This window comes from Pinus tabuliformis, chromosome 8 (assembly GCF_031772625.1).
Source record: "Pinus tabuliformis cultivar Carrire ecotype Pingquan chromosome 8, CPIR1, whole genome shotgun sequence".
NCBI classification, from domain to species: Eukaryota; Viridiplantae; Streptophyta; class Pinopsida; order Pinales; family Pinaceae; genus Pinus; species Pinus tabuliformis.
In genome coordinates, this window is record NC_142294.1 from 1,191,101,751 (window position 1) to 1,191,125,828 (window position 24,078).

General features: G+C 39.1%; 2 protein-coding genes across 2 annotated transcripts; one reads left to right on the forward strand and one right to left on the reverse strand.

The window, feature by feature from the left end:
* Positions 1 to 216: 216 nt before the first annotated feature.
* LOC149239629 (uncharacterized) lies at positions 217 to 15,408 on the reverse strand. The gene is made up of 4 exons (XM_089369924.1): positions 12,450 to 15,408; positions 3,707 to 3,792; positions 2,507 to 2,845; positions 217 to 273 (listed from the first exon to the last, which is right to left on the reverse strand). Exons 1-4 carry the CDS (start codon positions 15,406 to 15,408, stop codon positions 217 to 219), a joined length of 3,441 nt encoding a protein of 1,146 aa, XP_089226050.1.
* Positions 15,409 to 21,542: 6,134 nt separating this feature from the next.
* LOC149239630 (tuliposide A-converting enzyme 1, chloroplastic-like) lies at positions 21,543 to 22,644 on the forward strand. The gene is made up of 2 exons (XM_089369925.1): positions 21,543 to 22,022; positions 22,111 to 22,644. Exons 1-2 carry the CDS (start codon positions 21,543 to 21,545, stop codon positions 22,642 to 22,644), a joined length of 1,014 nt encoding a protein of 337 aa, XP_089226051.1.
* Positions 22,645 to 24,078: the final 1,434 nt, after the last annotated feature.

Genomic DNA, 24,078 nt, shown 5'->3' on the forward strand with positions numbered 1-24,078 from the left:
TAAGATTGTGCGTTTTCACCTCCGTGCGACCTCGCCCAAGGCTGGGCACATAGAATTGTGCCTCACCTTCCTTTGTTGCATCTACACTATTGAACTGCGCACTTCTCCTTTGCTTGAGTACCTTGAGCGACGTTCGAATGTGCTCCAATGCCTCCACACATTGTTGTATATATATGATATGCTGTTTGGTCATGCCATTGCTTGGCCAACTCTTGTTTACTCCAAACCGATGCCATTTACTTGCTTATCGTTCAGTCGGCCCATTGCCAGCACCTGAAATGCAACTATTCTTCACCATTGGCTTTACAAGTGAATGCCCACGCTATCCACCATATAATTATGTTCGCCCTCCACTTCTCATGCGCATTATAACCATTTCCTTCACGGGCACTTTGGTCGTAGGACTTCGCACTGTTATGTTCTCCACTTCGCTCATTCACCCAAACGAGTTGCACTTCGCGGCGGTAATGCCTTTGGATCGCAGGTCCTTACATCCTCCCCCACTTGAAATCATTGTCGTCCTCGACAATATCTCATCCCGACAACCATCTATCACCAAGATCACCATACCAAGGTATACACCTCATCGATATGTCATACACCGGAAATCATCTCAATCCATGACCATTGACCATCTCGTCGCAATCTCCACATGCTGCTCCCCATTGTGGAAGGCTGGTCCCTCCATCTCAAGCTACATGCTTCCTGCAACCTCTCGTGTCGACCTCATCATGTGTCATCCTTGTGTGAACTGCTGCCATGATACTCCAACACAATGCTAACACATCTCTGTACATTGAGCTCCCTCATGTTTGAACTAGTTGGGTAGCTAGTCCAACTATCATGCTCAAACCATGAGAATGCACATCCCCGTGCCATCATCAGTCGTTTCTTAGAACATCTCGTCACATCCCCAACTCGATCAAGAATCCATCTTCATATAAGTAAGCCATGCTTAGGTCCATGAAGTAGTCCTCATCTCATCTGCAACATGCTATCCATGACGTTTGGTGTCAATGTGCTACATAAAATCAGCCACATTTATCCCAAAATCATCCATCTGCAAAACATCCGTCTCCTCAAAGTGAAGAGGTCATCTCCTCAAACTCCGACTCTCGATGTGCCACATCCAGGTCCATGAAGTCACCTCCATCATATCTGTATGTGCCATCCCTCAAGTATGCCATAGAAATAGGTATACACCTGTCTCATCTATCCATGTGTTGCCCATGATCATAGACCAATCAGCTCTGATGTGTCAAAAGTGGTTAAGTCTCGGCTCAACCCATGCCTAAGTGTTTCCACCAAGGCATCATCGTCATTGTAACCCATCACTCCAAAGTGTCTCATATCAATCCTCCACATCAAGTCACTCTTCCAAGCCACACCCATACATGTACTTGAAAGTATGCACCCCATCCTGCATCAAAGTCTCTGACCTCAGCTCCTCAATGCATCAGATCCTCCAAGTCCACCATATATGAAGTCTCCAAAAGTCACAACCTCATGTCATCATGAGCTCCATATGCCATCCCCAATCAACACTCTAGCAAGCATACATGTCTCGGCCCAAAGGTTTCTGCAAGATGCCTCAGTTCTCCATGTAGTAGGAATGCTCCATAGTCTGCTCACAACTTCGTCCAAGTCCATGGCCTTGTTGTACAAGAGTGCACAACCTCTCCATAAGTATCTCCATGTCACACCAGCAAATCCACCTGCACAACATCCCTGCCTTGGCACTCCTCATTGGATGTCCATAAATGACACCTCTACAAGTGCTCCTGCATCATGTCCCTGCATAAGACTACCATGCTCCATGTCTCCAGCCTGATGTCCATGTCTAAGTTGCCCATGTAGTCTAACCAAGTAGACTCATCACAATAATCGGTCATCCTCATCCAACTCTGCAATCTTTGGTCTAGTGAACTTGGTCACCCAACCATATCATCACCATCACGAGTCCCTTCCATCATAGCTCCTCCACTAAAGTTTCCACCAAGACTTGTTCTTGGTCTTGGCCATGAGAAGTCCACCCAAGTATCATCATACCTCAAGTGTGTGCCCTCTTCCAATATGTCCATGAGTCATGCCGGGCACTTAGCCAATTCTCCATGTGGCTAAAGCATGACCCAATCCTCTGCAATGATCATCATGTTCCTCCCTTGTCAAGGGCCTTTGTACCTTCTACCATAAGGTAACAAACAACCCCAACAAGTCCTACAACAGTCAACAATCCTTGATTCTCCATATAAGGTCTCATTGTAGACATCCATGGTAAGATCCTCCCTAGCATTGGAAGACTTATTTTTCCCTTCCCTGCATACGATCCATCTACCAAATGCTCAAATGAAACACAAGTATCAATAGTACTTACATCATCATCATGAGGCTCCTCCATGTGAGTATCCTCATTCATCCATGTCTGTAAACTACATGATCCTAGTCCAACGTGATCAATATCAAGTTGAGCTTCCATCGTTGTCACATCTGCAACATCCTCAATCACCACGGCTTCCTCTTCCTTATCATTGCATTCTGCAACTTCCTCCTTATGAGTCAAAGCTATGAAATGCTTCTTCTTAAGAGTTAGCCATTTCCACTTCTCTCGAATCAAGTCCTGCCTTATCTTCAATTCCTTGAATTCTACATCAAACAAGTCCACTTCCTTTGCAAGTCGATAGGCTTCATCCCTATTTCTGTCATAAATCCCTTCCTTGACCAAAGCACGAAGAGCATCCTTTGCTTTGAACAAGCCTTTGCCCCATTCTGCAAATCTTTGTTCAACCTTCCTTGATTCTTCAAGTAGACTTCCTTCAAATTCCTTGAAGGTTGCAAAACCCATTTCCTGTAAGATAGACATCCTTCTTGATTCTTCACCAAGTTGCCTGCAACCATGAACCAGCCCTTGTTCCACTTGTATCTGAAACCAACTTCCTTCACTTGCAAGTACCTGCTTCCACTGTCATCAACTGTCAAGTGCTTACACACTTGCTTCACCCAGCTTCCTGCAAGAATTCTCCAAGTCTTTAGACTAGCTCTGATACCACCTGTCATGCCCCTAGGCCGGCGGTAGTCTTTCAACCGCTCTTGGCGAGGTGCGGCACCACTGAACACTTTCTTTTCACCAAAATATATGTTCATGGACTACGCCTAACCATGTGTCCTACTTAGTTTGTGTTTCGAAACCAAGTATTATTACTATTTCCTTTATACCAATGAACACCCATACACATTCATTATCATCAACAATTATACAAGAGAACACAATTTCACAGTATAAAGGGAGAGGCAACTCCCTAAACAATGAGTCTACTCGAATAATATATTATACAATATTTTACAAAGTTACAATGCTTTACAAGTATACTTGGAAACCCCAAGTTTCATACTTAGCCAATTTCACAACTTCGTCACACTTCTGTGTGATAACCAAGATCCCTTTCCCAAGTCGGGTGGGCGTGCCCTCACACGAGCTGCCTTCCGCAGTTCACAACCGAACCTTGCTCTTCCTGCACAACGGGCGGGTGACCTCACCCAAGTCACCCGTGCACGCCTTCGCACAACCGGTGGGTGACCTCACCCAAGAATGCCTTTGAACGATGGGAGGGTGCGCCCTCACATGAGTCACCACTCGCGCCCAACGACCAGTGCCTTCACCCGAGTTCTATCGCACCGTTTACTGCTACCTGATGGGTGGGCGACTCACCCGAGTCTCCACCGACGACTTCACCCGAACACCGGGCAACTTCACCTGCACCTTACCCGATACGCCGGGCGACCTCCTACCTGTGCCTTCACCCAAGACTTAATATTGTGCGTTTTCACCTCCATGCGACCTCGCCCAAGGCTGGGTGCATAGAACTATGCCTCACCTTCCTTTACTTCGGCTACACTATTGAACTGCACACTTCTCCTTTGCTTGAGTACCTTGAGTGACGTTCGAATGTGCTCCAATGCCTCCACGCATCATTGTATATATATGCTATGCTGTTTGGTCGTGCCATTGCTTGGCCAACTCTTGTTTACTCCAAACCGATGCCCTTTACTTGCTTATCGTTCAGTCGGACCATTGCCAACACCTCAAACGCAACTATTCTTCACCGTCGGCTTTACAAGTGAATGCCCACACTATCCACCGTATAATTATGTTCGCCCTCCACTTCTCATGCGTATTATAACCATGTTCTTCATGCGCACTTTGGTTGTAGGACTTCGCATTGTTATGTTCTCCACTTCGCTCGTTCACCCAAATGAGTTGCACTTCACGGTGGTAATGCCTTTGGGCCATAGGTCCTTACACGATGGATGAAGCAATAGGTAAAAGTTATTTATAATCAAGACTTAGTATCACTTAGTTGCTTTAATAAAGGGAAATAATTGTGAGATGAAGCAAAAGCTATAAATTATTTAACAAGATCTAGTATCAAATAGTTGCACTAATCAATCTAAGGAATTTAGATAAATAAAACAAACGGTACTTATTTGGATTCTGGGCAGATATCAATTATTTATTTATTAGTATGATAAAACAAGTTTAAGTGAAAAAGATTGATTATTTAATAATATAATTTTTTGTTAACGTTAAATTTAATTTTTTGTTGTTTTTAATTATGTTGAGAGGTGTTTTATAGTTCAATATAGGGGAGATATTGTAGTGCTTGTAAATGAGTGTAAACTTTTAAATTTCTACTGAATATGGGAGTGATGTTGTAGTTTCCATAGAATGAATCATTATCTATATATATATATATATATATATATATATATATATATATATATATATATATATATATATATATATATAGTAAATTTAAATTTCTATTGATCATTTATGAAAGCTTCAAGTTACATCCATAGTGACCTATTCTTGTTTTTGTGGGCACTGGTATGCAACTTGGGAAACTGGGTAATTGACGAGAAGATGATTTTATATTCAAAAAATTATTATACATGTATTGAGATATCCAAATAGAAGATTTGGTGTAAAATACATGACATCCACAACAACAAAAAAAATCTAGATATAACATGCATGCAACCCTACAACATAAACAAAAGATAGTTCGAAAACATGGAGAAATAAGAGATAGTTCGAAAACATGGACAAATAAGAACTCAAGATGCTAATAAGCTGTAAATCAGGTCAGTGTAGAAACATCGATTAGGGATTCTAGAGTGCCAGGGGAGAAAGGCCCCTTGCCTCAGCGGAGGATTCGTTTAATTTTTCCAAAATGCATAGCTAAGTCTTGGTGCTCTAGGGATTGGTCTCTATGCTGTGTGATGAGATCATTGAGCTGTATGGGGATATCACAATGGACCTAATGATTTTTTGTTAACAACTGTTCAAGTAAATATTATATATGCCAATAGAGTTATACCGTGAAAAGATCTTGCTTTTGTCAATCTTGACCATGCCATGGATCTGGGACACACTCAACAATTGAGGCCAAAATCTCTGAATTAGTGAACTTGATCAATTTTTCCATTACAGTAGATGGATTTTTATTTAAGATAATTTCAGTTGGTTTTGGAGTGAGGGATTTGAATTATCTAACAACTGAGAAGGCTCTGAGATGAGCTTGGACTTCGCCTATGTGACAGCTCGAGGAGCCCAAACATTATTTTGCAAAGCATAATATCAGACTAATGGGGTATTAGAGGTAGTGTAAAGCTAATCTAGTGAGATAGGTCCCATGGGAGAGGGGTGGTGAGTGATCAGGATAAGCTATAGTGAGTGCAAATGCAACATGTATCTAATACTGAATTGTTGGGGAGAGAGACATGGGATGCTAAGAGTCATAAAAACATGTCAAGATGGTGCAGGAAGAGGTGTTTGTGGGGTGGAAAGGGACTTGTACAAGTCTACAGATAAGTTGGGGGCCCAAGGCCATGAAATATGGAAGGTAGGAAAGCCCAGGGAGTGTACTTAGGCTCTAAATAGATTGTGGGTGTGTAGTCCATCAGAAGAAGACCCACATTAATTTTTTCTAATGAATCCTAAAAGCTAGGAATGAGTTTATGAAGAAATTGTTGAGGAATACAAGGATTTATAGTACAATTGGTGAGCGATAAAATAAATATCAAGATTCCACCTCAGAGATGTAGTCGACACTAGAGTGAACCACCTGTGGGATGCATCCTACGCTGGGATTTAGATTTTTGAGTTATGCCTCAATGATAATATCTAATGATCTACCAATGCATTCATGGGCATTGTGCAAACCCTCCTGTGTCCCTCCTCTACTAATGGATTTGGATGTACATCGTCTATTAGGGAAGTTGTGGGAGGAACCTTCACTACAAGAGGTAAGCATAACATCTGATTCTGTTACAAAATTCATAGACCAATTAAGAGAAAAGATGCCATTAAAGGCAGATGGGGTGGCCTAGATAGGAGGACTATGATTCACTTTGAATTCTATGAGGGAAACATCAATTGTCCCATAGAGATTCATGCTGCAAAGGAATAAAGGGATAGCGATTCTAGTGAGGAATGTTTTATACCCCTGCTAAATTTGTATTTATGACATCTATATTGGACATGGGACTGAAAAAGTCAAGGGGTACATGTGATATCACGTGATAATTTCAATATTTATTTTGTGTAACAAAAATGAAAGTAATCTGTGTATTATTACTCTTGAATATATATTAAAGGACATCATGTGTGATAATTGAATCCTAAATTCTAGGAATATAGTTGGTATCAGTTATGCCCAAGAATGGGGTAGGAACAAAGAAAGAAGAATCATGCTTTTTGTCGAAGATAGGTAGAATGTTGGTTGAGAAGACTACCAAGAAACACATGACTACAGTTAAATGTCATGGATGTTAGTTGTTTGAGAAGATTGCAGGAGATAAATGTAGTTAAATTAAAAGAAAAGGCCAATAGGAGAGAAAGACCTGGCTTAAACCTCAAAATTTTCAAGTCACTACTAGGGATTAAGGAGATGAAGCTGAGAAAGAATCCTAAGTTGTTTCCCTATTGGGGGGAGCAGAGCTTGGGGGGAACTACTAAGAAACATAGTTCACAGTTGTGAGGAACATAAAATCTTTAATATATTTCCAAGAAACCTTTATGTAGGTATGTGAATGTCTCGATACTTTTGTGTTATTCATGTTATGTATGTCTATTTAGGGGTTATGAAAGAATGGAATAAGATGCTACTATTATGATTTTATATGTTTCTACATATTTTTAGTAAAATGGATGGATAAACCTACTAATGTTCCGTGAGTAAAAATATATGTGTGTGTGTGTGTGTAGTGTATTTATTTTTCTTTATGTTACATTAAAACTAGTGGTCATAGGCACAAAGTGAGTGTTCCCTCTACTAAAAAAAATTGCGGAAGAGAATATGTAATTAAAACTAACCCTGGTGTGCACTATATTGGTGAAGGTGAAAGGAAGAACATGAAGGTTTGACTAAGTATTATTTGCCTAGTGGGAATGGAAATAACACAAATACATGCCATCTATAGTAAGTATTAATTTTATATTTGAACAAAAAAATCAGTTCATTATAGTCTATAGTAAAAGAAAATTATTATTACAAGGTAGTAAGTAATACAATTGATTAGAAGTAGAAAAAATTATATTCCTATGTTAGCTTGTTGCAGTCCCATGACAAGGAAGGGAACCTCGTCAATTAACCAAGAGACATGTAGTCCTAGGCAAGTGAATATTAAGGCCTAAAAAAATTCTTGGGTTCTCTCCATGATAGGAGTCCACTAGGATTCTAGCCTAGTTTGTGCCTTCTAGATTAAATAATAACCACATAATTTGTATGGATATATAGTCATAATAATAAATAAAGTTTCAATAAAATAACATTGAACACATGCATGGTTATAGGAAGGTAAATAAAGCTAACAATGCTCTGAAAGCCAAGATTTCCATTATATTCACATATAGTATGGTAAAGAAAATATATACTTATTTCACATTCTTTATAAAGGAAAGGAAAAAAAATGACAGCTATGACCATGTGGGTTTCAATTGCAAATTCAAAATAATGAATTACAAAAGTATTCAGTTAACAAGAAGGAAAATCACCCTTAATTAAAATAAAGTTACAAGGCTCTATCCATCAAGACTTGCCCTTCTGGCCAAAAAATTTCATGGAAAACGTAAGACAAGATATAGTAGAGATATTTATAACCCCAACCAGTCTAGGAATTTTTCATATATATATGAACTAAAAATAATTTTTATGCAGTCAGTGAACCATGCTTGAGTGGATGATACCGCTAAGGGCCTGTAATAAGAAGGAAAACATCAGTAGCTTAAGGGATGAAGTTGAAACAAGGCAATTTGTATGTAAATAAACCTTGATAATTATTATTGGTAGAAACCCTAGTTATCGTCGAGGACTAACTTATAAATAGAGAAAGGAACCATTAGTTGGTCTTGTATTTCCTAGAAATTCCTTATAAGAATATCATAAACCATTATATGGGAACTTGTGTCTCACCTTGGCGAGTGGTGGAGAATAAGTAAAATCTCCACTTCATATTCCCTACTACATTCGAAAGATGCAATTATAACATTATATTTATGAGATGAAATGATCCAGGAGGGTATGGAAAACCTCACAAATTGAAGTGCTCAAAAGTTGATGGAAACAACATCAAGTTGTAGATCTCATCGAGCTTATTCCAATGGCGTGAACATCACTTCAATTAGAATTTGTATGAGAAATTTATTCTCATCGAAAGTTCATGGAAAATAATAAAAATTATGTGAAGGTAGGACCCATAGGGTGCCACATGGAACTCCCATAGGACACCACATGATAGCCCTTTCAATAGACTAAGTTGGGACCCACAACAAGTGATGTGGTAATATAGGGTGACATGATAGCATTGCAAGTTGATACATGGCACTCACTGGAAGGTTATGTGGCATGGTGACTGGGTAATTGTGGACCAACGAGATCATACCACATGACACAATCACAAGGTGCCATGTGGCACTTGAAATTATCCCAAGCGGTCTTGGAATGCAGAAAATCTCTAATTTTGTATCATATGAATGGTTGGTATGGTTTGTTAATGTATGGCCAAACTAAATATTACAAATTTCGTTAACATATGGACATGTTGACAAATTGTTTTATATTTTCCGAAACAAAAGTTTAAAAATGAGGCCCACGAGGTTTAATCCCAGGACCCCCTTAATAACCAATCCCTTATTATATGAACACCAACCAATATGCCCGATGATCTTGTCGAGATATCTACCTGGGAAAAATATATTTAAACCAATAATTTGCTCAATTTATGGGCAGAAATATTATGGAGAGTGGGATGCGTGCACAGGTGGAATAAGGTAGCGAAACCACATCAAAGAACTATTCTTGAGGTAGAGTATTCCATGGAATATTTTGTGTTATATTAAAGGGAATATTCTAGTATATTCTTATGTTATGGAACCTTAAAGACTCTATGGAATATAGAGGTGAATGTTACAAAACCTAATCAAGTTTATACTAACCTTTCTCATAATTTCACAAAGAATACACTTGTCGAGTAAGAATGGTGATCTGAGAAGTGGATTTGAGGGCTTATTGAAGAAGCCCAAATGTTCCATTAAATTCTTGGAATGAACTTCAAGGCAGCCTTGGTGGAAAATGGACGGATAAAATTGTTGCTAGAGTGCAACATGACCTAGGTTTTGATTCAGGCAATGAGATGAATTTCACTACTATTGGAATTGAAAATGTTGGACCACAACATCAAAGAATGCATGGTTCCAAGAACTCAAGGAAATCAAATACAAAATCAAGTAGAGAATACTGAGCTGAGGAGATTTCTACAAGAAGTAGAAGAGGAGAAGCATGGATTGCAACTTCAGTTATAAGCTAGAGAGGTGGTCTTCGTAAAGTTGTAGTGCAATGGAGGCTTATCAATTCATCCACACCCACCCTAGAATAAAAAACTAAAGGAATTGGTTCAAATTTGGTAATGAAGATGGATATGAAGGAAAGGGCCTTAGGATTAATGGCCAGGGAATTTTGAATACCATCCAAGTGGTGGAACTAACTTGATATGCAGGACTAGGCTATGTCAGAGGGGAAGATGGAACATTATCGAAATACATCAAATAAAGAAGCCTCAAGATCATCCCCAAAATACACTCTAAATCCATAAAAGAAAGAAAGTCTGAATCCGTGCATTCTGAGGGAACATCACACCATTATAGTGACTATGAAAGAAAGCATTCTCCAAATGGAGGTGATCATTTTAGAGGATCAACGAAGTCAAATTCACATCACCAGAGCCAAATCAAAGACACCTATTTAAGGAAGAAGACACAACATAAGCATCCCTCTCTACATTAGAAGAAAAACAATATGAAGAAAGTATGGTGAAGAAAAACCATTGCACCTATTGCAATAATAGAGGACACTAGAGAGCTACATATTGGAATCTCCATCCAATGTTTCATCTCAAGAAGGACTAGAAGCTTATGAAAACACATGTGAAGGAAATAAATGATGAACCAATTCATGAAGAAAGACAACTATAAGAAGAAGGCCCATTAACTTGGTTAGGTAAGAAATGGGTAGCCATTTTAAGTAGTTGAGTGTGAGTAGCATTGTAAATTACATGTTGGATTTTGAAGACCCCATGGATGGAAATTTAATTGTAAAAGTGATGAAGTGTATACCATCACTTGAATATGCAACATAATGATAATTTGGCCTTTTCTTGAATTATGGGTAGCAAAGGGCATGGGTTCTGTTGTAAATATGAGAAAACATGTATGAAATTTGTATGTAAATTTTGAGATGTGAAAGTCCTTTAATGGGGAAGGATGATCCAGGTGGCTATGGAAAAAATCAAAAATAAAATTGCTCAAAGTTAATGGAAACAACATCAAGTCATACATCTATACGAGCTTATTCCAATTGTGTCAATGACACCTCCATCGAAATCGGTATTAGAAAGTTATTCTAATCTTAAGTTCATGGCAAACAATAAAAATGATGTGTGGGTGGGATCTAGAGGGTGGCGCTTGGCACTCCCACAAGTTTCCATGTGGCAGCCCAATCAACAAGCCTAGGTGAGACCCACAATAAGTGATGTTGCACAATAGGGTGATGTGGAAGCATTACACAGCGACATGTGTTACCCACTTATAAGTTATGTGGCATGCTGACTGGGTAATTATGGACCAATGAAAGTATGCCATGTGCCCTAATCACACGGTGTCATGTGGAACCTCAAATTATGCCAAGTAGCCCTCGAATGTGTGTAATATCCAATTTTCTCTCATACAAATGGTTGGTATGGTTTATTAATGTATGGACAAAGTGTTTTATATTTTGTCAAACTTGTCAAACTTGTGTTTAAAAAAGGAGGCTCGCGAGGTTTCACCCTAGTACCCACTTAAAAAGAAACATATTTTTATATACACACTAACAAATGTTCCCAATGGTGTTATTGGGTCATTCTCCTAAGCATAATATATTTAAACCATTAGTTTTCTCATTTCACAGGGAGTCAGATTGAGGAAATTGGGACACGTATGTGGGTGGAACAAGGCAATGGAACCACAACTAAGCATAGTTCTCCAGGTAGAATATTCCACAAAATGCTATGTGGTATATTTCAAGGAATATTTTGTGAGAATATTCTATTATATTCTAATGCTATGGAATCTTGGGGATTCTCTAGGAATCCAAAGGTGAATGTTTTTTCCGGGGAAAATAGAGTTCGTAATTTCTATTATGAAGAAGTAATAGAGATTACATGTTGTAGATGCCAAGGCATATGCATATGTGTGGTATCAACCACAGTTCTGAAATGTTACAAAAAATACATTCAGTAGGTGTCTCTTGGATACGAAAGGACTGTATCCATACAATATAAACAGATATATAACTTAGAGTTCAGTAGAGAAGCAAAGAGTGAGGTATGACCTCCGGTCATGTACTGAAACAAAAATAACAGTGACTGTCATGTAAAGCCGATGTGTACAAAAAGTTCTGTATATCCAAAAAAATTTTAGATGGGGAAGCCTCCCCCAAGTTGGTGACCATCAATATACGGACGATGATAAAACCTGTGCATCCCATCTGGACTGTATTCTTCAATCATCCAATCACCTAAAGGCCGATCCGCCGCTTCTTTCGAGAGCTGGTCAGCAGTTGAATTTCTTTCCCTGTAGATATGAGAAACAGTGATCCGGTCAAAAAAAGTTTTGAGAAAAACAATTTCTTCCAAGATATGTTTCAAAGAATAAGTATGACAGACAGAAATATTATTGGCCCAGTCAATCACTATCTTTGAGTCTCCAAAAATTTGAATTTGTCGATAATGTTTAGATAGTGCAAAGTATAGTAGATGTCTCAGAGTGATAAGCTCTGCATGATTATTGGTGCCCCTCCCGAGTCCCAATCTCAGGTGGAAAAAATGTGAGTCTGAAACATGAAAAAGAATACCCCCGCCACAACCTCGTTCCGATGTGGCCCCATCGAAATAAGCCCAAGGTATCTCTCTGTTGATGATTTCGGGCACAATATGCCGGGGAGGATTTGGTTTTGACTCAAAAGGGATTTCAGAGTAGGCAGCGCAAATGGTGGGCGAGAGGAGCTGCCAGTTTACCCTGCCCTGCTCGAATATAATATTGTTGCGATTTATCCAAATATACCAAGACACAACAAGAGGTAGGTTCCTAGCCTTTTCCGAGGGCACAGCAGACCACCAGTGCGTCCAGGCAGCTAGTAAGTCATTTGCCTGCCAGACAGTGGGGATATTGAGGGACTGAGTAACCTGCTGCCAGATCATACCAGTGGTCTCGCAAGTCATAAAGAGATGCATTGTAGATTCCTCCGCCTTTCTGCACAGAACACACCAGTTCGGACCCGCGAATGCTCTTTTTTTCAGGTTCTCCCCAGTAGGTATTTTATTTGCCAAAATGTTCCACAATAATAGTCTGGTCCTAGGCTGAGCATGTAGCTTCCAGATATCCGACCACCAGCTATTGAGGGATTCAGGCTGTCTGTCTTCAATGAGCTTAATGTATCCAAGCTTAGGAGCGTAAGAGCCAGATTTGGCCGGTGCCCATATAAGCTCATCATCCATCTCATGTAACTTGATATGAGATTCTTTGAGTGCCTGAGTATATCTTTGCCAATTATCAGACCAATCATCGGTCAGCTGCCACAGTGGGTCCGTGACCCATGCCTGAGAGAAAATGGTGGATCTGTGAGGATCCCCAACTTGAGCCAGATATTTGATGCCCCGATCATTGAGGTGATGGATAAGGTCGTCCGGCAAAAGGTGTGCGTTCCCAGACCCAGTCCATGGATCACGCCCAATTCGAACTTGAGAACCATTCCCAATTTTCCATAACAGATTATCCTTAATGAGAGGCAGAGCTTTGAGGGTAGCTCTCCAAATAGCTGAAACACTCTGCTGGTTCCATGAGGGTCTGCGGAACCAATCAATGATGTTGGATGGCCAGATGTATTTATAGTGAATGACTTCAGCCCATAAACTATCCATCTTAAGAAGAGACCAGCCCTGTTTTGCTGATAAGGCAAGAGCAAAATCAGTGAGGGATTTAAGTCCCCATCCACCCCATTTCTTTGGCATGGATACAATAGACCAACTTGTCCAAGCAAAAACCCTACCTTTTTTATTCCCATTCCATAGGAATCTGTAGCAGTGTTGTTGAATTTTTTGTAAGATGCCCTTTGGAATCCAAGTGAGGGACATCCAATACACCGGAGTGGCCTCCAGAACTGACTTGATCAACTGTAGTCTGCCTGCTTTGGATAGAAAAAGATGGTGCCAGCCTGTGATCCTTTTTTCAATTTTGTTGACTAGCCAAGCCCAGTGTTCCATTTTATATCCATCCGGTCTTAGTCTGAAGCCAAGATATTTAATGCCTTCTAAAAGGTTATTTTCCAGATATGGGAAGAATTGTTCAGCCAATAAGGATTCCTGATGTGTACATCTCGTCACTGATCTGGTGGACTTGTCCCTATTTATCTCCATGCCCGTGGCTTTACAGAAAAGAAGGAGAATATTATATAGGGCAATACTATCTCTGATGCTGCCATTGAGGAAGATAAGAATGTCGTCTACAAATAATAAGTGTGTTATGGTGTATTGATCAGTAATCTTGATACCGCACAGCTCCCCATTCCGCTTTGCATCCACAATGAGCCTACTCAGTCCCTCCATAACTATTAGAAAGAGTAGTGGAGATAGGGGACATCCTTGTCGGATACCTCTGTTGATGAAGAATCGATCAGAGGCAGCGCCATTTATTAGAATAGCGAAAGAGACAGAGGATACACATCCCATGATCCAATTGATAAACATATGAGGAAAGCCAAGATGGGTGAGTATCATTTTCAGATATAGCCAGTTGACCTTATCAAATGCCTTTGAAAGGTCAATTTTTAAGGAAACTCCTTTAAGGTTCTTCAACTTGATAGAGTGTAATGCTTCCTGGGCAGCACCAATAGCCTCATGAATATGGCGGTTTTGAAGAAAAGCGAATTGTTCAGCAGATATATGGGAGGAGAGGATCGGCTTGATACGATTTGCAATAATCTTGGCAATAATTTTATAGAGGCAATTACAGAGGGATATAGGCCGAAAATCATTGAAGGATGTTGGATCATCGGATTTGGGGATCAAGGCTATGAAGGTCTGGTTCATAGGAGGGTGGATGTGTCCCGAGATCCGGCTTTCCTCAACAACTGCTAAAAGATCCTCACCCAGCAGATCATAGAATGCCAGGTAGAATTCAACAGGCCAGCCATCCGGTCCCGGGCTCTTGTCTCGCTTGAACCATTTAAGGGTACCTTCCAGTTCTTGTGCAGAGACAGGATTTGTAAGGTCTCCAATGTCATCCTGTTCAACGAACCGAGGGAATTTTTCTGCAACTCTAATGATGTCTGGAAGGATTATATCATTCGGAGCCGTAAAGAGCCTCTTGAAATGTGAGACCCCTATACCTGCCAGTTGTTGGTGTGTGTTGGCCCAACCTCCTGTTTCCAATGGAAGTCTCCAGATGGTATTAGTAGCCTTTCTGCCATTAGCCATGTTATGAAAGAATTTAGTATTACAGTCCCCTTCTTTGAGCCAGATGGCTCTGCTTTTAAGTCGCCACTGCTCCTCCTTTTCTTGTAGAATTTTTGCTTTGACCTCAAGCAATTGTTGTAGGGAGGTTTTTGTGGCATCCGAGAGATATCCCTCCCCCTTCTCATCAGTCAATGAGGCAATCTGAGCTTCGGTATCTAGCAGAGTCTGATCATCCCTGTGCCTCTTTGATTTCGCCCAGTGCTCAGTTAAGCCTGTGAGTTTTCTGAGTCTCTCACAAAAATCAGAGGCTTTTCTCCGTTCTCGTAAAGGGGGCTGAGTTGTCCAGAAGTCCGAGACCATCTTGATATAATCCGGTTCTTTTAGGTGCCCGGCAAAGAATTTAAATGGAGACCGAGGCTTCGAGTTATGCTGACTGATCTGTAGGAATATCAGATGGTGGTCAGATAGCCCCCAGATCCCACCCATTGTCTGTATAGAGGGCAAATCTGTATGAGTTCCTGATGCATCATAAATCTGTCCAGCCGCCGCCCCAGAGCAGCCACACCAGTACGCTGATTGTGCCAAGTAGGTAGCTTCTTGTTCATGGGGATGTCCACAATATGGTGTGAGTCGAGGAGCAATTGCATTTGATCCACAATGGGATCACACTGGGCATTATGACCCCAGGACTCACCAGCACCCAGAGAAAAATTGAAATCCCCCCCCAATATAGTATGCTGTGTAATGTGGCCTCCATTGAGAAAATCTTGCCAGAAAGGAAGACGATTCTGATTTGGCCCATAAATATTGATGATCCTGATTGGTAAACCCAGTTCACCTAGGATAATGTCCATGCCAAGAAAACCTCTGCCCCCCCAGGCCGAAAGGGGTCTAACGTTCCGAGAGTTGATACCTATGAGAAGTCCACCAGATCTCCCACACGCATCGAGTCCATGCAGGGTCCAACCAGGGAGCAAGGATTGCAAGTAACGCACCGCCGTCTCAGCCGAGCAAAGAGTTTCTTGGAGGAAAATGATGTCACATCGAGAGACTAGAAGAAGTCTCTTCAGAGCCACGCGCTTTTTGGGGTTGGCTAATCCCCTGCAGTTGAAGGAGAGCCAGATCATGGATCACCACAGGTCAAGGGCTCGATAGCTCTAAGTGCCCGTTCAATAGTAACCTGGCGCCCCTTGGCGACATCAGCAACAGCGTGTAGCTTTGCCGAAGATAAATGAGAGGGTCGACCACGCTTTAGTTTAAAGTGGCGTCCAGGGGAAGATCCCAGACCCAAGGTGCAGGGGCGGGCGCGAGGTCTAAGATGATAGTGGTGTGAGCCGGATGCACCCGGAGAGGATGGGGTGTCCATGCCACCCAATATAGGATTATGAGAAGGAGGGGTGGTGGAGAAGGTGGGTGGCGGAGGGGCAATGGTACACAGAATGGAAGGAATAGACGCAATTGCCGAAAGAGGATCATGAACAGAAGAATGAACGAGAGAAAGCATGTTCATAGAAAAAGACTGTGTGAAAGTAGGAATGGAGTCATTACCCGGTCGAGAGAGTGCAGTCGCCGCAGGTTGTGAAGCAATGACAGCAGTCTTTGAGCGTGTCCTCGGCGGTCCTGAAGCAGCCAGGTCCTTCTTGCGTGCCGCTTTTGATACGCTGTCCCCTTTCTTCAAGGAGGGGTTCACCTGATGGTTCTGCGCTTGCTCCATAGGGATGTTGTTTCCCTCATGTTGTATATCAGTGGCCGGCTGGCGAATTCCTTTAGCTTCCTCAGTATTAACCTTCGAGATCAAAGGGCAATCCTTGTAGAGGTGGCCAACTTTGTGGCACCTACGACAGCGGTAAGGAACACCTTCGTAATCTAGAGGCTGCTTACGTGAGACGTGATTGTGATGCAGTGTAATTTTTTCCACCAAGCCGGGCCTGAATGTTATATAACCTAGTAAAGTTTATACTCATTTTCTCATAATTTCACAAGGAATCTATACAATGGTGTAGTCGAAATGGTGATCTAAACAGTGGATCTAAGGGCTTATGGAAGAATTCCACATGTGTCATTAAAGGTTTGGAATGAACTTTGAGGAAACCTTTCACATGTCAAAAGGTGGTCTTGTTTATACTCTAAAGCTGCATAATTTTGAGGTTGAGTGGATGGTATGGAGTATGCTGCACTTTGAGTAACATATTTCTGGGTCATTCCCATATGTGAGGTATTTGCATTTATTTTTCCATGTACTTCACATTATTTTGCTAGGAAAAATATAGAGGCCTCCCCACTTGAAGCAGGGCCCAGAGACGTAGCTAACACATTGTGAGTGAAATCCATTAAAAATTCTTGGTGCATCATCTATCTTACCTTATTTTTGTGTTTCTTCTTCATGTATGTTGAATTTATGATATTTTCATGCTCTTTGAGTATTTTTGTTTAACATCATCGAAGGAAATTTTCTGGATGAAGAAACCCTTCTGAAAGGAATAGAGTTAGGGTTTTTAATTTAAAATTTGGTTTTGAAGATTTATCTTTGAAGAAACTATGAGTAATGCATAGCGTCATTGAGTTCTGATGAAGGGGAGATGTTGTGACATAACCTACAACAGAAGCCTGTGGATTAACCTACAACTCATTACCAAGACAAATGAAAATTAGTGAATATCATCTACGTGAATTTTAACCCATGTTCATAAAAGATAAATATATATACAAAATATCCAAGTAAGTGAACATATTTAAAAGGTTTATTCTACGACCTTATGTGAAAATACCACCACGTTCCGTAGGTAACCTTTATTCTCTTCATAATGTTAGTGAGAAAATTCATCTTCAATGGAAAGCTATTCGAATGCAATCATAAACCCTTCTCATTTTGCCCAAAACTCCTTGTGGTTTCTGAGGTCCTCCCTTAACATGTGAAATGTAAATGAGACCAATGTGGTGGGAGGCTTAGGGTGGTAGTTACCCTAACTTTGCAATGAGAATTTCCATCATCGACCAAAATCATAACAATCCTTACTATTAAATTAAGACACATGTCTAAGTTTTTGTAGGCTACGCGGATCCCTTCCACGTAATTTTGATCACGTGGACAGAGTGCTGACTAGATCCATGTGTACACATGTGTCATGAGGCCCTCAAGCTCTAGAAGCTTCATTGAACATTGAATATATGTCTGCCTATGGATTTTAATACGATGGTAAATATATATATATATATATATATATATATATATGTATATATATATATATATCTATATATATATATATATATATATATGTATATATATATATATATATCTATATATATATATATATATATATGTATATATGTATATATATATATATATATATATATATATATATGTATATATATATATATATGTATATATATATATATATATATATATGTATATAATATATATATATATAGATATATATATATATATATATATGTATATATATATATATATATATATATATATATATATATAGATATATATATATAGAATATTCCACAAAATACTATGTGGTATATTTCAAGGAATATTTTGTGAGAATATTCTATTATATTCTAATGCTATGGAATCTTGGGGATTCTCTAGGAATCCAAAGGTGAATGTTATATAACCTAGTGAAGTTTATACTCATTTTCTCATAATTTCACAAGGAATCTATACAATGGTGTAGTCGAAATGGTGATCTAAACAGTGGATCTAAGGGCTTATGGAAGAATTCCACATGTGTCATTAAAGGCTTGGAATGAACTTTGAGGAGACCTTTCACATGTCAAAAGGTGGTCTTGTTTATACTCTAAAGCTGCATAATTTTGAGGTTGAGTGGATGGTATGGAGTATGCTGCACTTTGAGTAACATATTTCTGGGTCATTCCCATATGTGAGGTATTTGCATTTATTTTTCCATGTACTTCACATTATTTTGCTAGGAAAAATATAGAGGCCTCCCCACATGAAGCAGGGCCCAACGACGTAGCTAACACATTGTGAGTGAAATCCGTTAAAAATTCTTGGTGCATCATCTATCTTACCTTATTTTTGTGTTTCTTCTTCATGTATGTTGAATTTATGATATTTTCATGCTCTTTGAGTATTTTTGTTTAACATCATCGAAGGAAATTTTCTGGATGAAGAAACCCTTTTGAAAGGAATAGAGTTAGGGTTTTTAATTTAAAATTTGGTTTTGAAGATTTATCTTTGAAGAAACTATGAGTAATGCATAGCGTCATTGAGTTCTGATGAAGGGGAGATGTTGTGACATAACCTACAACAGAAGCTAGTGGATTAACCTACAACTCATTACCAAGACAAATGAAAATTAGTGAATATCATCTACATTAATTTTAACCCATGTTCATAGAATATAAATATATATACAAAATATCCAAGTAGGTGAACATATTCAAAAGGTTTATTCTAAGACCTTATGTGAAAATACCACCACGTTCGGTAGGTAACCTTTATTCTCTTCATAATGTTAGCGAGAAAATTCATCTTCAATGGAAAGCTATTCGAATGCAAACATAAACCCTTCTCATTTTACCCAAAACTCCTTGTGGTTTCTGAGGTCCTCCCTTAACATGTAAAATGTAAATGAGACCAATGTGGTGGGAGGCTTAGGGTGGTAGTTACCCTAACTTTGCAATGAGAATTTCCATCATCGACCAAAATCATAACAATCATTACTATTAAATTAAGACACATGTCTAAGTTTTTGTAGGCTACGCGGATCCCTTCCACGTAATTTTGATCACGTGGACAGAGTGCTGACTAGATCCATGTGTACACATGTGTCATGAGGCCCTCAAGCTCTAGAAGCTTCATTGAACATTGAATATGTCTGCCTATGGATTTTAATACGATGGTAAATATATATATATATATATATATATATATATATATATATATATATATATATAGATATATATATATATATATATATATATATATATATATATATATATATATATATATGTTATGCATAGACTTGGTAGTCAAGCTCGAACATGATACATATATGTATTAAGTTTGACATAATGATATTTAGTTTACCATAACTATATTTTATAGGTGGTAAGAAATAATTTAATGAGATTGGAATAATATCTCATAAAGAGAAAAAATATATAGATAACATTAACCCTTAGCTCTAGGCTTAGGTAGGAATATATACCAAGGCAATAACATTGTAATTACATCATCTTAAAATTGTCAAAGGATACATGTCACAGACAAAGAGGTATATGAGTTAGGTGAAATTCAATGTTCAACCCAGTTTGGATGTTAACCCAATAATTTAAAAGTAAATACTATATATATATATATATATATATATATACATATATATATATATATATATATCATCGTGTATCTCCAGACGTCCATGTTACGGTCCGCATTGACTAAAGATGATTGCCGCAGGATTTGGCATCACTCCCAACCCTACCGTATTATTGGCGATACTTTATACAGTGTTAGTGTCGATTCAGTTCTTCACCGATGTCTTACGATCGAGGGAGCTGAAAGAGTTCTCAATGATTGCAAATATGTCTTATTAATCACTTGTTGTAGAACCGACCATTTCTTTCATAGTTTGTCCATCATTAATTTTATCTCAATCCAAATTTAATAAAATAGGAATGAGCTAGAATCTATAGCGATAAGACATATCACAACTCAAAGAAAAATGGACACATGTAAGAAGAATATTGAATACATTAAACATTCTTGTTTGGAACATTTAGTGATTGTGTTGTTCCTTAATGTTGATAATTTTGATTTAGTAAGTTTGAAAACTTTAACTAAATAATACATAATACTATATTTCTTATTCTTAATTAAAAGAAATAATTTAATATAACTTAAAAATAATTAAAAAACTAATTTAATACTATTTAAAAGAGATGTGAGTTTAATAATTAAAAACATATCCCTCTTAAAAAATGTTACACCTATTTAAATTTCAATTCCATAATTAAATAAATATAAGAAAGCTTGACTAGAGAGTAAGAAATATTTTCTCACGCTATAGAATCCTAACCTTTTTAAACACCATCACTTTTATTTAAAAATAATTAACAAAATCCTTTAATTTTCACTAATTTATTCCGTCTTTAAACAATAAACTTCAATAATTTCACAAAGTTCAAGTGGATCGACCCTCATCACATTTATATATCATTTTAAAATTTACACACTCGTACAAAGATGAAGATAATAATTTCTCATTTTAATATAAATTATTTTGGAAAAGGATGATGAATCTGCACCACTAAATTTATGACTTTAAGGGAGATTTCCCAAAGAGAAAATGTATCCACCTGAAGAAGTTTGTCTTTTGTTAAGAGTTTTGCAGAAAGAAAACGAATCTACTATAAGAATCTGATATTGATGTGACTTTTGTTAAGATTTTTGTGGAAAGAAAAAGAATCTACTGTAAGAATTTGGTATGGATGGAAATTTTAGGAAGAAGAGTTCAGCGATGACGAACTGGTATTGTCGTTTAGCACATCGAGTGTGCAATAATGCAGGGAGTGTAGATCCCCGCCAATGTGTTCACAGCATTGAATGCAAGCTACCAATACCTCTGGGATTTTACGATCTGCTCCCTTCTGGTCTCACCATAATTATGGAGTCGTCGTCGTCTTCACCAATCGTATTTGAACTTCCCAGTTTTATGAGAGTCTACGAAGATGGGACGGTTGAATGGTTGATGGACAGGGGAACGGTACCCCCTAATTCACATGATGATAAGTTTGACGAGGAAGTGGCATCCAAGGACGTTGTGTTGGATCCTCAGACAGGCGTCTTCGTTCGGCTCTATCTCCCTCCTCTGCAGGTCACTGATGTAAAACAAAAAGTCCCGGTACTTGTGTACTTTCACGGAGGGGGTTTCTGCGTTGAATCGGCTGCATCGCCACTTTATCACAGCTATCTTAATAAAGTAGCTGCAGAGGCCAAGGTGATTTGTGCGTCCGTGGAGTACCGGAGGGCCCCTGAGCATCGCTTATGACGATTGTTTTGGTGTTCTTGAATGGCTTGACAGTCAGGCAGTGGCGCTGGATGGGGTGTCTGTGGATCCGTGGCTCGCTTCTCACGCAGATTTTAGCAAGGTTTTCCTTTCAGGAGACAGTGCCGGGGCCAACATCGTGCACCAGATGGGCATGCGTGCCAGCGGAAGGAATTGGGATGGGCTGTGTTTCCAAGGGGCCATTCTGGTCCATCCCTATTTCGGCGGAGAAGAACGAATTGAGTGCGAATTGGCGGCTGAGATGCAGGGTTTAATTAAGGCGGTCGATGGAATGTGGAGTATCTCTCTGCCGGTGGGAGCGGGCAGAGACCACCCTTTTTGCAACCCAGATGGAGCCCGTTCTCCGGCTCTGTCCACTCTGGTGTATCTTCGGACACTTGTATTTGTGGCAGAGAAGGATTTTTTAAGAGATCGGGGTATATTGTATTACGAGGCCTTAAAAAGGGCGGGCAAAGATGTCGAGCTCGTTGTCACAATAAATGCTCCCATCTTCTCGACAAACCCCTTGTTAAATAGATTATCCCAAGAGCTAGTTGCCAGTGTATCTGCATAACTTTCCCTATTGTCTTTGAAGGCCTCACATTCTAAAATGAAATGTTTTTCTGTTTCCACTTTTCCGGAAGAACAAAAAATGCATACCCTTTCCTCCCACACTTCCTTTGGCCTTTTCCAGCGCCCTGTTTCACAACGGAGTTGATGAGAATTAGTCCTTAACTGAGCAATAAGAATTTTGGCTCTCCAAGAGATATTGGCTTCTATGTATGCTTTTGGTTGATGATTATGAGTGGGATTAAACACTTCAATATAGTAATTTTTCTTTCTTCCTTGCTCCTTCTCCCAAGTACGTTTGTGGAGCTTTTCCATAACCAAAGTTTTTATCTCTTTGCTCTTTATGGGGCACGCGTTCAAGCAAATATCCCATTTACTAAACCATTTGTTATTTTGCTGCATCCAAGTTTTTTTGCTCTTGCACAATCTTTCATTAAAGACAACCTTAGGCCATCTACCCTCTTCCATTTGCTCAATTTTTTTTAAATACCTTATTACTCGCACCATAGCAATTGCTTCAATAGGAGCAGTCCCTGTTTCACTTAACAAGATATCATAAAGAAATGCACTTTTAATCTTAAATTTGTTTGTAATCAAACGCTTCTGAATTTTCTCAATTTGTCTCCACTGCATGTCGGAAGTACTGCCTGCCCACAGTTCACAACCATATAGAATCACTGGAATCACTAGAAGCCCAAAAAGAGTTTGACTGCTGTAGAGGGATCGAATGATGGGTTCCATGGCTTCATGAGTAGGCCTGATTTTTCCCAAAACTAAGGGCCAGAATCTAGAATACATTGTCTGCTTTCAGGATTTTCAAAATCTACTATAAAGAAAGCCCTAGCACAGGGGTAGATATTAATTTCATCATAAATGACAGGCTTCCATACCTCCGAGATCCAATTGTGGAGAAGTGTAAGCCGTGGCAAAAAACCATTGAACCGACAGATTAGGGCACTTTTGGAAAACTTCAAAGCCTCATCGAGTGAGGCCTAGACCACCTGGACAGTGGGAGCTGGGGCTTCACTGATGATATGGGTAGGAGCTTGCCATCCAAAAGCGGATGAGCCAACATCTATTTTCGCGAAGCTGGGAGCCATATTTTACTTGCCTGTAGAACCCAAAAATAAGGCAGAAGATAAGATTAGATCTAGATCTAGCCGCAGAAGAAAATTGACTTTGTAGCATGATTGTTTTCATAATTGATGAAAATAGAAATAATAGAAAAAAAATTAATTAAAAAAGAAATAAAATAAAAAACAAAAAATTAGTAACTAATAGAAATGGAAGTTACTAAAAACTCATTATAAGATGTCAATCAATTACCTTACAAATAAATAAATTTAAATAATAAAAACAACCAAATTCTTAATGTTAAACTATGAATAAGCTGCATAAATTTAATACACAATCAACCCAAAACTAAATGTCGCAATAC